Source organism: Lycium barbarum, chromosome 8 (assembly GCF_019175385.1).
Source record: "Lycium barbarum isolate Lr01 chromosome 8, ASM1917538v2, whole genome shotgun sequence".
Lineage (NCBI taxonomy): Eukaryota > Viridiplantae > Streptophyta > Magnoliopsida > Solanales > Solanaceae > Lycium > Lycium barbarum.
The window spans coordinates 122,101,839-122,117,493 of record NC_083344.1 but is presented as its reverse complement, the minus strand read 5'-3'; the positions used below and the strand labels follow the sequence as shown (position 1 = coordinate 122,117,493).

The 15,655-nt window shown below is 33.0% G+C and overlaps 4 protein-coding genes across 5 annotated transcripts; 3 read left to right on the top strand and 1 right to left on the bottom strand.

Moving 5' to 3' along the window:
* The first annotated feature begins 210 nt into the window (after positions 1–210).
* LOC132608269 (E3 ubiquitin-protein ligase MBR1-like) lies at positions 211–678 on the top strand. Its single transcript, XM_060322319.1, has one exon. It carries the CDS (start codon positions 211–213, stop codon positions 676–678), a length of 468 nt encoding a protein of 155 aa, XP_060178302.1.
* A 3,560-nt stretch (positions 679–4,238) lies between these two features.
* On the top strand, positions 4,239–4,607 carry LOC132608268 (E3 ubiquitin-protein ligase MBR1-like). The gene has a single exon (XM_060322318.1). It carries the CDS (start codon positions 4,239–4,241, stop codon positions 4,605–4,607), a length of 369 nt encoding a protein of 122 aa, XP_060178301.1.
* Positions 4,608–10,956: 6,349 nt separating this feature from the next.
* On the top strand, positions 10,957–11,445 carry LOC132608267 (uncharacterized RING finger protein P32A8.03c-like). The gene has a single exon (XM_060322317.1). The coding sequence runs from the start codon at positions 10,957–10,959 to the stop codon at positions 11,443–11,445; it is 489 nt and encodes a 162-aa protein (XP_060178300.1).
* A 563-nt stretch (positions 11,446–12,008) lies between these two features.
* LOC132607034 (ribulose bisphosphate carboxylase/oxygenase activase 1, chloroplastic-like) lies at positions 12,009–15,080 on the bottom strand. 2 transcript variants are annotated; one of them, XM_060320822.1, is made up of 7 exons: positions 14,921–15,080; positions 13,583–13,911; positions 13,377–13,482; positions 13,201–13,286; positions 12,634–13,106; positions 12,258–12,544; positions 12,009–12,168 (listed from the first exon to the last, which is right to left on the bottom strand). In XM_060320822.1, the coding sequence occupies exons 1-6, from the start codon at positions 14,963–14,965 to the stop codon at positions 12,264–12,266; spliced, it is 1,320 nt and encodes a 439-aa protein (XP_060176805.1). In that variant the 5' UTR covers positions 14,966–15,080; the 3' UTR covers positions 12,009–12,168; positions 12,258–12,263. The 2 variants fall into 2 exon arrangements, with proteins under 2 accessions (XP_060176805.1, XP_060176806.1); XM_060320823.1 differs by having other exon boundaries at positions 14,927–15,074.
* Positions 15,081–15,655: the final 575 nt, after the last annotated feature.

The following is a 15,655-nucleotide window of genomic DNA, read 5'->3' as shown; positions in this document are numbered from 1 at the left end:
TATACAACAATGAATCATGAGGAGTTTACTCGACCAAATCACAACAACAACAATCAGAACGTTCATAGTAATCCACGCACGAATAATTATTTGTCATATGGTAGTTCTTATACGACAACGAATCATGAGGACTTTGCGCGACAACATTGGGATCAAAATCAATATCGAACCCCTGTTTTTCAACCTCCTCTATCGTACTATCCGGTGGGTATGGTCTTTCCGTCAGTTGTAGTAGACAATCATAGTCGATACTATCCTGTGCCACATTATGAACTGATTGATGATATCTATGTCGCTAATGATCTGACCGAGTTGATCGGGAATAGGAGAAGGTTTAGACAACAGGTTGGCTCTCTGTATGACTATGTATCTCATCTTATGGATGACATGGATATTCGTGATGAGGAGAATGGGGACGATAACGATGTATCAAAGTATTTGAAAATAAGAACTCATTCTTCTCCTGCCAAAGATGGAGTCGACCCCCATGTAGTTGCTGATTCAGAATCAGAAATTTGTGCTATATGCCAATCTGAATTTGAACACGAAGAGAGTATAGGAACATTGCAGTGTGAACACAAGTATCATACGGACTGCATCAAACAATGGCTGTTGAGGAAGAAAAACTGTCCTATGTGCAGAGCTTCCGTTATACCTTCAGGAGAACAAAGATTATAGAGAGATTTACTCATCCCGCGCCTATATGAAGATTCTTTTATTTTGTTTTTGGTCAATTTGAGATTTTTTTTTTTTTAGTTTCGTAAGGGCCAAGCAGGTTCTTGGTTTTCTTTATTGTTGAAACTCATGTCATTAAACTTTGATATAACATAGACAAGTCGTTTTAAATTGTGCATGACTTACATTATCTGATACATACAAATTTATAAGACATGTTTTCCGGTTGTTCTTAAACATTGTAAAATAAGCAATCATTGGAGAACGATAAAAGCCCACTAGAAAGATACTTAGAGCCTGTTTGGATGGGCTTAAAAAAAGCAGCTTATAAGCTGAAAACAGCTTATAAGTCAAAAAAAAAAAAATTGGGGTAGCCTAACTTATTTTTTTTGGCTTATAAGCTATTTTTAGCTTATAAGCTGCTCTAGATAAAGTAAGTCAAACGGGCCCAATTATTTTTTTGGATTTATTTTAAGCACAAAATGACTTATAAGCTGCCAGCCAAACACTCAAAAAGGCTGAAAACAACTGCAACTTATAAGCCAATCCAAACCCGCTCTTAAAGTTTGTGTACTCTTATAAATGGAACCGAACGGATTGCATGGATTATACACAATTTATATCCTATAGCTACTCTCACAATACAGTCTTACTGTTGCAACATTTGATACCTTTTCTTTGGGATTTAATTCAATGATGAATCGGGTTAACATTAGAAGTACTTTCCAGTGTTGATGGCATGATTTGCATCTCCAAGTGCCGCTTCTTGATGTACTTATCAGTTACTATCATTGAAGTAAGGTCTTAATAAGGAATAAGGTTCATATAATTGTTGATGCATATATGAGAGCTGAACTTAAGAATAAACATAGGTAGTAAAATTGAAAACACGTTTGGAAGTCTTTTTGTTGTAAAATCAATTTTTTTTGCCAGTGAAGACTGAATGGTTCAAGATGAATGGAAAAGATTTCTTGATCTCTATCAAAGAGAAAAGTTTTGGTGTTCCTTTTGGCTTTGTGGGGAGCTTTATTTATAACTGTAGAAGAAATGAACATGTGATGGATACAAACATTTTTTCCCAATACTTTACTTGAGCTATCACAAAAGCTATTTGTTAAATGTATATTTGATTGGTTGAATTATGTTATTTGAACACTTAGCTGCCTTGAATTGGACTTTATGTTGACTTGATATATACGTCACATCATTTGAACACATCATTAGTTTATTGCCTTGGGTTTGATTGAGATATGCTATGTCATTGAGCACGTGACATGAGCTTGGATTTATATACAAAATGGACTAAATAGGATAAGATCTCAAAATATAAACTAATTTTGATTATAAGTCTGGCCAAGTTGTAAAGATCTGTTAAAAGGAATTGGTACAATATGACTATGCATAAAACTTAGAAAAAACGAAATAATGTATCTGACACGTAGTATATATACTAAGTAAAATATTAAAACTATTATTGTATCATATAATTTGTTTTTGTATCCAGTGGGGCATATAACAACTTTATCAATGACAAACTTCGATCGTAAAAATTACTACTATCTAGTTTTCTACATTTAAATTACTATCTAGTTTTCTAATAATTTCACGAATTTGTAGATATTCTGGAATGCAAACACCTACATGAAGATTACATACAATTTCAAATTTTGGGACTCTCATTTTCAAAGGCATACCCGATTAACAAATTGTCAAGTCACTGCAGTGCAGAATGAACCTAACTTCAAAATGGCTCTAAAATACAATAAAAACAAAGGGAAAGTCCATCTCTAGATGCAAGATTCAATTTGAACAAAATTAGACAAATGAAATATTTAGCCAATATTATCATAATAAAGGATCTAACATACATGACATAAAATGGTTCCATAACAACAAAATCAGATACTGTACTATAATAGGGTCGCCTTTCATAACAAAAAAGAAAAGAAAAAAAAAAGTTAACATCTAAACTTATTCGAGAACGGGTCTCTTATCGCCACGTTCCATTCATCGATCCATTCGTAGTAAATGTCGATAGGCTCGGTCAAAGTTGTAACGCTAGTACTATAACTTGCTTTGCAATGGCAGGCGGCAACAAATGGCCTCTCTAATCAAATTCTTCATATCAATGCGACATTTTACACCTCCTTCAGGACAGCAACATGGACAAGTGAAGGCTGTTCAAGTTTGGACATTTTCTTCTTTGGTGCTGGCTTTGCTCTTGACTTCCTCTTGCCCTTATTTTTCTGTCAACAAAAAAATTTGGGTTATTAATTTCCAAAGAAAGAGCCAATTTTTTTCTAAGTGTCGTTTTAGATTTCCTGCATTGATTCGGGTTCCAATATATACAAATTGTTTCCTTAATAGTTCAGGTTTAGGAACCGATAATTATTTATGGAAATAAAATAGTTTGGACTTTGGAAGACGAAAAACATTTTCCGAAATTGAGTCAACTTAGGAGATAGATTCTTGTTCTATCTTTGTTGTTGTGAAATTTATACTTTTAAGCCCTCAAATTAATCTTTATAAACTTAACGAATTACTAACCATTACATATATGAGTTATTTAATTAAAATATTCTATTATATAGATTTTTTTTAATTATTTATTCTTCCTCTTCAAAATAATCTGAAATATGCTTGGTGAAGTTTCATTTGTGTAGGACTTTCTTTATATAAAAGGTTTAAATGTTTCTTTAAAATATAGAATAACATCATAGGGGGGGGGGGGTGTAAAGGGTAGGACTTCTTTAATACAGGGGGTGTAAGTATTTGAGTTTGAAATACATGTGGCCTATTTGTAATTGAATTGTACCATATACGCATTTAGTATATTAACCCTAAATCTTAATAAGTCCCGAGTGTATTGAGTTTACTTTAGTAAACCAAATCCAAATTAAAATGGGAATACACCTGATTACCGGAAAAAAAAAAACTATATATACTTTGTTGCAGTTTTAACTAAAGCTGCATCCTCAAAACACTATATACTACGATGAGTACTCATAGACAAAATCATCGCTCTTTCCATAATCACACACATAATCATCCTTCACCCAATTATTATCATGGCAATCATCAACAGCAACGAGTCTATAATCAGCATAACAATCGAAGGCACCAAAATTATCAGACTTCTAGACAAAATCACTACAATTACAATCACAACGGTCATAATAATCCGCGCACGAATAATTATTCGTCGTTCGAGGGTAATAGTTCTTATACAACAGTGAATCATGAGGACTTTGATCGACAAAATCACAACAACAACAACCAGAGCGTTCATAGTAATCCACACACGAATAATTATTCGTCGTATGGGGTTGGTAGTTCTTATACGACAACGAATCATGAGGACTTTGCGCGACAACATTGGGATCAAAATCAATATCGAACCCCGGTTTTTCAACCTCCTCTATCGTACTACCCGGTGGGTATGGTCTTTCCGTCAATTGTAGTAAACAATCATAGTCGATACTATCCTGTGCCACGTTATGAACTGATTGATGATGTCTATATATATCGCTACTGATCCAACTGAGTTAATCGAGACTAGTAGAATGTTAGATCATAGAAACTTCATCACTAGTCAACTGTTTGACTCTCTGTATGACTATGTATCTCATCTTATGGATGACATGGATATTCGTGATGAGGAGAATGAGGACGATGACGATGTATTAAAGTATTTGAAAATAAGAACTCATTCTTCTCGTGCCAAAGATGGAGTCGACCCCGATGTAGTTGCTGATTCAGAATCAGAAATCTGTGCTATATGCCAATCTGAATTTGAACACGAAGAGAGTATAGGAACATTGCAGTGTGGACATGAGTATCATATGGACTGCATCAAACAGTGGCTGTTGAGGAAGAAAGATTGTCCCATGTGCAGAGCTTCGGTTTTGCCTTCACAAGAACAGAGATTATAGAGAGATATGTGAAGATTATTTTATTTGACTTTGGTCAATGTGTGAAAATTTATATTTTCTTGTGTAAGGGCAAGCTAGGTCCTTGGTTTTTGTATTTGTTGTCATTAAACTTCGATATAGCATAGACAAGTCGTTTTAAATTGTGCATGACTTACATTATCTGATACATACAAATTAATAAGACATGCTTTCCCGTTGTTCTTAAACATTGTAAAATAAGCAATAAGTAGATCATTGGAGAACGATAAAAACCCACTAAAAAAGATACTTAAAGTTTGTGTACTCTTATAAATGGAACTGAATAGATTTCATGGATTACACACGAGTTATATCCTATAGCTACTCTCACAATACAGTCTTACTGTTCCAATATTTGATACCTTTTCTTTAGGATTTAATTCAATGATGAATCGGGTTAACATTAGAAGTACTTTCCAGTGTTGATGGCATGATTTGCATCTCCAAGTGCCGCTTCTTGATGTACTTATCAGTTACTATCATTTAAGTAAGGTCTTAATAAGGAATAAGGTTCATTTAATTGTAGATGCATATATGGGAGCTGAACTTAAGAATAAACATAGGTAGTAAAATTGAAAACACTTTTGGAAGTCTTTTTGTTGTAAAATCAATTTTTTTGCCAGTGAAGACCGAATGGTTCAAGATGAAGGGAAAAGATTTCTTGATCACCATCAAAGAGAAACGTTTTGGAGTTCCTTTTGGCTTTGTGGAGAGCCTTATTTATAACTGTAGAAGAAATGAACATGTGATAGATACAAACATTTCTTTCCCAATGGTTTACTTGAGTTATCACCTAAGCTATTTGATAAATTTATATTTGATTGGTTGAACCATGTTATTTGAATATTTACCTGCACTTGAATTGTACTTTATGTTGACTTGATATATACGTCACATCATTTGAACACGTTATTAGTTTATTGCCTTGGATTTGATTGAGATATGCTATGTCATTGAGCACGTGACATGAGCTTGGATTTATATACATAATGGACTAAACAGGGTGAGATCTGAAAATATAAACTAATTTTGATTATAAGTTTGAGCCAAGTTGTAAAGATCCGTTAAAGGAATTGGTACAATATGACTACGCTTAAAACTTAGGAAAAAGGGAAATAATGTATCTGACACGTAGTATATATGCTAAGGACCTGTTTGGAAAGCCACCCAGGTAATTGAAATTGGGTGTAATTACACAGTTTAGCCTGTTTGTTTGACCAAATAATTACACAGTTAGCTGAAATTGGGTGTAATTGAGAGGGTGTAATACAGTCTCCAATTCTCAAGGTGGGGTTGAGAATTGCGTGTAATTACAGGGTTACTTTTCAGTTTGTTTCTTTTTTGTTTATTTTAATTTCTTTTTATTTTTAATTTCTATTATTTTAATTCCTTTTTTATTTTTACTTTTTAATTATTTTTATTTTTAAAATTTATTTTCCTTTTATATTATTTATTTTTCATTTCATTTCTTCTCATTTCCAACCTTTACTTCTTGTAGTCCCATGTAGTTGCTCGTATTTTTTTTTTTTATTCATTTAGGATAACCGTGTTATTATTCTAATTTTTGAAACTACACTTCTTAATATTGGAAAGAATGAGTCATTAACAAACTTGGCATATAACGAGTGACGTTATTAAAGTGAAATTTCTTTGTGAATGAGGTTATACACTTATGTTTTCCATTTCTTTTGAATTATTTACTTAAGTTACATTGAAACTTATGTAATGTTGGAACTTGACATAAGAGTATTATGTTAAACTTTTTTTTTTCTTTTGAATTTAGGTTATATTTTCAATTTTAAGCTATTTGCTTTGACATTGCATGTTGTTTATCTTTTACTTATATTTGATGGATTTTTTATGTCAAACATTTGAGTAATGTTATGGCATTATATTTATAAATATTATTTTTTTGTCAGACATCAAATCCATGATGTTCTCACAAAAAAAGTCTTCTTTTAAGTTTTATAATTAATTAAAATTAAATATTATTAATTTGAAAAATATTTATCAATTATGTTTTACAATATTAGTTACAAATATATGATTATTAATTAATATATTTTCAAGAAACAATGTGTTATTAAATAGCTAATTTAACATCATTTTATAAGGGCAAATAAGTTTTAAATAATAGTATTAAATTTTATTTTTAAATTAAACTAACTATGTAATTACACTTGTGCAACCAAACAGCACGCTTGTAATTACACTGTAATTACTAGGCTGTGTAATTACTACCCTAGTAATTACACCATCAAATTTCAATATTACATAAGTAAGTTCCAACGTAACTTAATTAAATAATTCGAAAGAAAGGGAAAATATAAGTGTATAACCTCATTCACAATGGAATTCTACTTTAATAACGTTACTCGTTATATACCAAGTTTGTTAATGACTCATTCTTTCCAATATTAAGAGGTGTTCAAAAATTAGAATAGTAATTTTTTCTTTTGGATTTTGAATTTTGGTTATATTTACAATTTTAAGTTATTTGCTTTCACATTGCATGTTGTTTATTTCTCACTTACATTTGATGGTTTTTTGTGTCAAACTTTTGAATAATGTTATGGCATTATATTTATAAATATTATTTTTTTGTCAAACATCCAATCCATGATGTTCTCACAAAAAAAGTCTTCTTTTAAGTTTTATAATTAATTAAAATTAGATATTATTAATTTGAAAAATATTTATCAATTATTTTTTACAATATTAGTTATAAATATATGATTATTAATTAATATATTTTCAAGAAACAATGTGTTATTAAATAACTAATTTAACATCATTTATAAAGGCAAATATTTTTTAAATATTAATTTTAAATTTTTTATAATTAAGTTTTATTTTTAAATTAAACTAACTATGTAATTACACTCGTGCAACCAAACATCACTTTTGTAATTACAATGTAATTACATTATGATAAACAAACACTTCGTTGTCATTACACTACTATGTAATTACTAGGCTGTGTAATTACTCGAGAGTAATTACACCAATTATAATTACCAGGTGACTTTCCAAACAGGCCGTAAGTAAAATATCAAAACTATTATTGTATCATATAATTTGTTTTTGTTGTACTAAAATTGAGAACATATAGAACAGTAATGAGAAAACAATTTATCAAATCACTGTTGTGCCGTGGTAAGGCACTGCCTTGAAAGCAATTCGTTTAGCCGGTCCGCTCCGCTCCCCAAGGTTCCACAACAACTTCCAACACTTGCACTAGAAGTATGAAGTTTGCACAAACTGTTGCCCAGAAATCAGAAGAAAATATTAACTTTTAAGCAAAAGAGAAGATGTATTTTTCGCTCTGTTTCTAAGAAATCTCTGAATTTCGCTTTATAGGTAGATGCCAATAGAGTCAGGAATTAGAAACATTACGTTGGTTAACGCTCAGAAAATAATTATGCCAATAAATCTGAATAATGAAGGAAAATAATTATTGGCATTAATTCTTGAATAATGGGTCACTTAATTCAGAGGTTACAAATCTGCACAATAAAGTCCTAAATTTCGGAATAAGCCCAAAATATCAAAAAAAAAAAAATTGCAAAACGAGATTTAATCTAGGCCTCATGTACATTTTTTGTGTGGGGGAAGGGAGGGGGGGGGGGGGGGGGATTCATCACTTTTGCCTACTGAGCTCAATATCTCATGTGCACAAGGCCCATCTCTTGTTCAAGCTCATTTACTAACCTAACAACACACTGTTCAATATAAGAAGGAAGGAAAGATTTTCCTTCACCTATGTGAGACATTTGCGCTTCATATAGGAGAAAAGATAAGTAAGAAAAAAGAACCCACTAAGAGACTTTGACTTTGGATTACCAACAAAAAATTGACTGGAATAGCAATACATAACTCTCACATTTGCATCCAGTGGGGCATATAACAAATTTATCAATGACAGACTTCGATCGTAAAAATTACTACTATCTAGTTTTCTAATAATTTCACGAATTTGTAGATATTCTGGAATGCAAACACCTACATGAAGATTAAATGCAATTTCAAATTTTGGGACTCGCATTTTCAAAGGTATACCCGATTAACAAATTGTCAAGTCACTGCAGAATGAAAACTTCAAAATGGCTCTAACAATAAAACAAAGGGAAAGTCCATCTCTAGATGCAAGATTCAATTTGAACAAAATTAGACAAATGAAATATTTAGCCAATATTATCATAATAAAGGATCACAAAATCAGATACTGTACTATAATTTGGTCGCCTTTCATAACAAAAAAGAAAAACAAGAAAAAGTTAACATCTAAACTTATTCGAGAACGGGTCTCTTATTCCATTCATCGATCCATTCGTAGTAAATGTCGATAGGCTCGGTCAAAGTTGTAACGCTAGTACTATAACTTGCTTTGCAATGGCAGGCGGCAACAAATGGCCTCTCTAATCAAATTCTTCATATCAATGCGACATTAATTCTACACCTCCTTCGTGACCGCAAAATGGACAAGTGAAGGCTGTTCAAGTTTGGACATTTTCTTCTTTGGTGCTGCCTTTTCTCTTGACTTCCTCTTGCCCTTATTTTTCTGTCAACAAAAAAAATTTGGATTATTAATTTCCAAAGAAAGAGCCAATTTTTTTTTCCAAGTGTTGTTTTAGGTAGGCGTTTGGACATGCGGTTTGAAACCATGAGATGAAACCAGCGTTTGAACATACATTTCATCTCATGATTTCAAACCCCAAATCATTCAAAAAAGACATGATTTGGGGTTTCAAACCATGATTTCAAAAATTTTAATATAAAACTTGATCCATAAGTTTATATTTTATAAAAAAGACCCATAAGTTGGTAATTATTTTTAACAATTATTCCCACCAACCATTTACCAACCTCATTAACTTCCACCAACCTTTATTAAAGTCTACCATGTGGACGATTATATTAAAGAGTAGTTACATTACTATTCATGTTAAATTTTCGTTTTTATTGAACTAAAGTTTGATCAATTGATGTTGTATTTTTTAGAAAGGCCTTCTAGTAGCGTATTAATTTTGTTTTGAACTATGACTTGCTCATTTGGTAAGATTGTATAGGAATTGGGAATGTGTTGATAGTTTTCACAACTTTGTGGATTTTTATGTCTATAAGAGAAAATACATTAAGATATTCAAATTACATGTCCAAACATATTCAAACCATGTCCAAACGACTCCCTAGGTTTCCTACATTGATTCGGTTTCCAATATATACAAATTGTTTCCTAATTAGTTCAGGTTTAGGAACCGATAATTATTTATGGAAATAAAATAGTTTGGACTTTGGAAAAATAAACATGTTTTCCGAAATTGAGTCAACTTAGGACATAGATTCTTGTTCTATCTTTGTTGTTGTGAAATTTATACTTTTAATCCCTCAAATTAATCTTTATAAACTTAACGAATTACTAACCATTACATATATATGAGTTATTTAATTATAATAATTTATTCTATAGATTTTTTTTTTTTATTATTATTATTATTATTTATTCTTCCTCTTCAAAATAATCTTAAATATGCTTGGTGAGATGAAGCTTCATTTGTGTAGGATTTTCATTATATAAAAGGTTTAAAAGTTTCTTTAAAATATAGAATAACATCATAGGGGGTGTACAGGGTAGGACTTCTTTAATACAGGGGGTGTAAGTATTTGAGTTTGAAATACATGTGGCCTATTTGTAATTGAATTGTACCATATACATATTAAGTATATTAACCCTAAATCTTAATAAGTTCCGAGTGTATTGAGTTTACTTTAGTAAACCAAATCCAAATTAAAATTGGAATACACCTGATTACCGGAAAAAAAAAATCTAGATATACTTTGTTGCAGTTTTAACTAAAGCTGCATCCTCACTACACTATATACTACGATGAGTACTCATAGACAAAATCATCGCTCTTTCCATAATCACACACATAATCATCCTTCACCCAATTATTATCATGGCAATCATCAACAGCAACGAGTCTATAATCAGCATAACAATCGAAGGCACCAAAATTATCAGACTTCTAGACAAAATCACTACAATTACAATCACAACGGTCATAATAATCCGCGCACGAATAATTATTCGTCGTTCGGGGGTAATAGTTCTTATACAACAGTGAATCATGAGGACTTTGATCGACAAAATCACAACAACAACAACCAGAGCGTTCATAGTAATCCACACACGAATAATTATTCGTCGTATGGGGTTAGTAGTTCTTATACGACAACGAATCATGAGGACTTTGCGCGACAACATTGGGATCAAAATCAATATCGAACCCCGGTTTTTCAACCTCCTCTATCGTACTACCCGGTGGGTATGGTCTTCCCGTCAATTGTAGTAAACAATCATAGTCGATACTATCCTGTGCCACGTTATGAACTGATTGATGATGTCTATATCGCTACTGATCCGACTGAGTTAATCGAGACTGGTAGAATGTTAGATCATAGAAACTTCATCACTAGTCAACTGGTTGACTCTCTGTATGACTATGTATCTCATCTTATGGATGACATGGATATTCGTGATGAGGAGAATGATGACGATGACGATGTATTAAAGTATTTCAAAATAAGAACTCATTCTTCTCCTGCCAAAGATGGAGTCGACCCCGATGTTGTTGCTGATTCAGAATCAGAAATCTGTGCTATATGCCAATCTGAATTTGAACACGAAGATAGTATAGGAACATTGCAGTGTGGACATGAGTATCATATGGACTGCATCAGACAGTGGCTGTTGAGGAAGAAAGATTGTCCCATGAGCAGAGCTTCGGTTTTGCCTTCACAAGAACGGAGATTATAGAGAGATATGTGAAGATTATTTTATTTTGACTTTGGTCAATATGTGAAAATTTATTTTTTTCTTGTGTAAGGGCAAGCTGGTCTTTGGTTTTTGTATTTGTTGAAGCTCATGCCGTTGAACTTAATATAACATAGACTAGTCATGTTAAATTGTGCATGACTTAGCTTGCATTATCTGATATTCTGATACATACAAATTAATAAGACATTTATTTCCTGATGTTCTTAAACATTATAATCGACTAAATACATAAATGAATTTCATCGAGATTTAACTTTATGTAGACACAACATAAACGTCATAGACATAATCTATATATGGTACCTTTTCAGCTCATCACTGCAGTAATTACCTTGATGTTTTTTAGTGTTCGTTTGAGAGCCACAAACAATTGAAAACATAATAAATAGACCTGATAATTTGCACCTTTACTTCTCATGAATCAACAAAGGAGAATGTAGAGACCAATAACAGAAAAAAAAAAAAAAAAAAAAAAAAAAAAAAAAAAACAAAAAGAAGAAGAGATACAAATTACAAAAGCCCAGTAAAAAAAAAAAAAAAAATACTATAAGTTTGTCCTCCCTTATAAATGGAACTGAACAGATTTCATGGATTACACAATTATATCCTATAGCTACTCTCACAAAAGTTCCTCTGAAAATTCAAAGATATAGGTTCCTTCATCACTTGTAAAAGGTGTTGTTCTTGGCTTCTCTTAATTTCCTGCATCCACACAACAATAGTGAAAATATTAAGCCAGTCCTATGGCATCTACAATCATACTATTCAAACATTTGAAATGAATATCAAACCTTTATTTAAAACTTTCCAGAGCTGATGGCATCCGCATTTGCATCTCCAAGTGCTGCCTCTTTGAGGTATGTGTCAGCCAATTGAACTCTCTTCACATTCTCTTGCTCTTGGACAAGCATGTTTCCGTACTCGAGGAGCTTATCAATTGTCATCTTTGGTTGCTCGAAAGTTGGAGGCCCGTCAATTGAGTTCAATAGTTTTTCTCCAACCTGGTCGATTCCAGTGCCTTCAATCCACTTCCTGACTTCATCATCGTATACTCTTGCCCTCAAAGCACCAAAGAAGTCTGTTTTAAGAACAAATATACTCATAAGTTATCATCATTCTGTTTGAAGTCCTTTTTCCATAATCACACAAACATTTGAGTGTTCTTACCAATAGATTGTCCAGGGAAGGTGTCAACAAGCTTTACAACGTGTTCATCAGGTACGCTGTCAGTTCTGAAAATTCCCTTGCACACACCAATTCTGTCCTCCCTGGTTGGTGCCCAGTAGAATTTTTCCATACGACCATCACGGATAAGAGGGGCATACAATGTGGAGAAGTCGTTACCAGTGACTATAATGGGGACCCTGGCGTTCTCTTGCTTGTTGTACATACCGGGGAGCTGGACATTCGTCGGGTTATCAGCAATATTCATGAGGGTGGCATTCACCATCTGGTTGTTAACTGTGTATTGGGTAGTTCCGCCCATTCTACCAGCTCCTGCATCGAGATCGTTGATGAAGAGGCAACACATGTTTCCTTTTCTGATGATTTCAGCTGCCTCGCGGTACCTTTGCCTAATCAATTTTGCTGGCTCTCCTGCATTTCCACTTTCCAATTCTCCGGCACTCATCATGATGGGGCTGAAAATAATCAAGACTCGAACATATTTAAGTAACATGATTCAGAGATTTTTTCACAAAATGATGTTAATGTGATCAAGTCATTCATACTTACTTGATTCCCATTTTTCTGAAGACAAGCTCACACTGGAAGGACTTTCCTTGACCTTTTCCTCCCCAGATACCCAAAATCAGCGGTACCTGTAACAAATTTTGACAAGATTAAAACCATCAACTTATGACATAAAAGACTGTCTGGAGGAATTTCTAAGCCAAATTTTAATAACAGACCTTGATGTTGGGCAATTTCAGGAAGTTCTTGGTGATGTGAACAACTAGCTTGTCCATGAAAGCAGGAGCAATATACAACCCATCCAGTTTGTTGTCCAAGTTGTATCTGGAATTAATAATCAGGCGAACATTTTCATTTTAGATTCATATTTTCCGATTGACTATATTCATACCTTTTAACTTCAAAAAATTAGTCGAGGACTTACTGACGAAGACCCTGGCTGATGTATTCGTAGGAATTCATAATGGCGTGGTGAGTACCTTGACCTGTAGGAGCCTGGAAAAGACTGTCAACCATACCCTTACCCCTTGTGATGTCCTGTTGATCATCGGATGCATCCATAACAAGTCCCTTCCATCTGTCCCCATCGGACTGTTTCTTCTCGTCTATTTCTTGTTCTTGTGCTACAATCCTGAAGCTCCTGTTTGAAACCTTGGGGATGGAAGCGCCTTTGGCGTTCACCTTCTTCAAGGTTTTGCCAAAGAAGGCAGTGCTAGGGACTGAAGTTCCACCAACAGAGTTGTTCAAACTCAACTGCACCAAAGATGTCTGCTCTTAGTAGGAGGCACTAATACATAGTACTACTACAATTTCTTGAACAAAGTACAGAATTTACTGCTTCTTCTATATGTTCCAATCTTAAAACATGAAACATTCCCAAAATCAATCTATTTTTAGTTTCTTACCAGTTTTCCACACTACTCAACATTCACATCAAAGAAATGACACATATTATTCCACTTCTAGTCTTTAACTAAAACAAATTAACAATATAATACTCTTATCTCATGATCTCATCCCTATTTTTAACAACAGTATAAATACAACCCCTTGGGACTAACGAAACATTGGATTTTTGTATAACGTTGGAACCGATCCAATGTTTTTTTCCTTATAAAGATTTTTAGTTTGCTCAAAACAAACACTATTAGAAATAGAAATTTTTTTCACCGACACTCAGCGGAAAATTATTGCTATAAAACATGATTATCCCACCTCATTCCCACCGAATCAGCTCACTGGAAAAACTCATGGTGGGAAACAAGTTCTTGTTAAAATGCTGGGAAACTTTCGAATTTTTCCGCATGAAAACACTATTATTTAGGTTTTTCCCACTAACATTCAGTGGGAAATAGCCACTAAATATTTTTCAATGAAAAAATAGAAATTTTTTAGTAGTGGAATCTTTAAACCATAATCTAAAAGGTTCATAAACTGCAATACAAATAGAAAGGACCATTTACTAAACAGCTAGCTATCCCAAAAAGAACGACCGGCAAAAAATTCTGATCATTAGTGCATGTACATAAGATAGAAGTCCAATAGTTTAACTTGTAGTTACTTTTGTTTCTAGTAGAAGTGGACTGCATGAGATAGAGATAGACAATTAATTCAAAAGAGGAATGCTAGAACCTTAATAAACAAACAAGAATCATTATTGTTTCCTAGCTTAAACAAAGGTATAAAGACTGATTAGAATCCATAATTTAACTATAATAAACAAGTTGACATGTGTTAATTTGTGAAGAGAAAAATAAAGTACCGGTACTTTGTTGGCAGCTGAAACAGTTGAGACAGAGCTAGCCATGTTTTTTTTTTTGACTCCTCTGAAATTCAAACAACTGATCACAAGCTCTTAAATTTTTTTGCTGAGTTAAAAATTAATTGATTGTTGAATAGTGTGAAGGAAGGGAGGAAATTTATATAGCACAAGTTATTTGGATTATCTGAGAATGTAACTGCTTTTGGATCACGAATTCACTAATAACCACACGATGGTGGATTGGCTATATTACGTGGACATTTTGATGAGGACTTTATTTTGTGACATGGAAATTGATTTTTTCTTTTTCTTTTTTCCTCTTGAATGTCCTAGAAACTAGATTAACAACAAAATGGAGGCTTCTCGGAACTAGTTGGTTTTGAGGTCAATATTTAAGCTGTTATTCCCTCCATAAATTTTCTATTTCGTTGTTGTTATCCCGGATTTTATCTGGTAGTATACAAAATTTTGAGGCCACTTCCTCCCCTCCACCAAAATTTTCCAAAAAACAAAAGAAAAGGAGAAAAAAAAAGGGGGTGGGGGAGCTTAAGCAGGAGAAAGAAAAGGCTAAGAATGCATGGTGTGTGTGGAAAAAATAGAGTACACTTAACGATAGTCGGTTTGGGCAAGTATCTGTAAGTCAAAAGGATTTTTTTCTTTTTTCGGAGAGTTGAATTGTTTGGTTAAGCTTTTTAGAAAGAATAAATAATGCTTCTGGATACTAGTAGAAGTTGA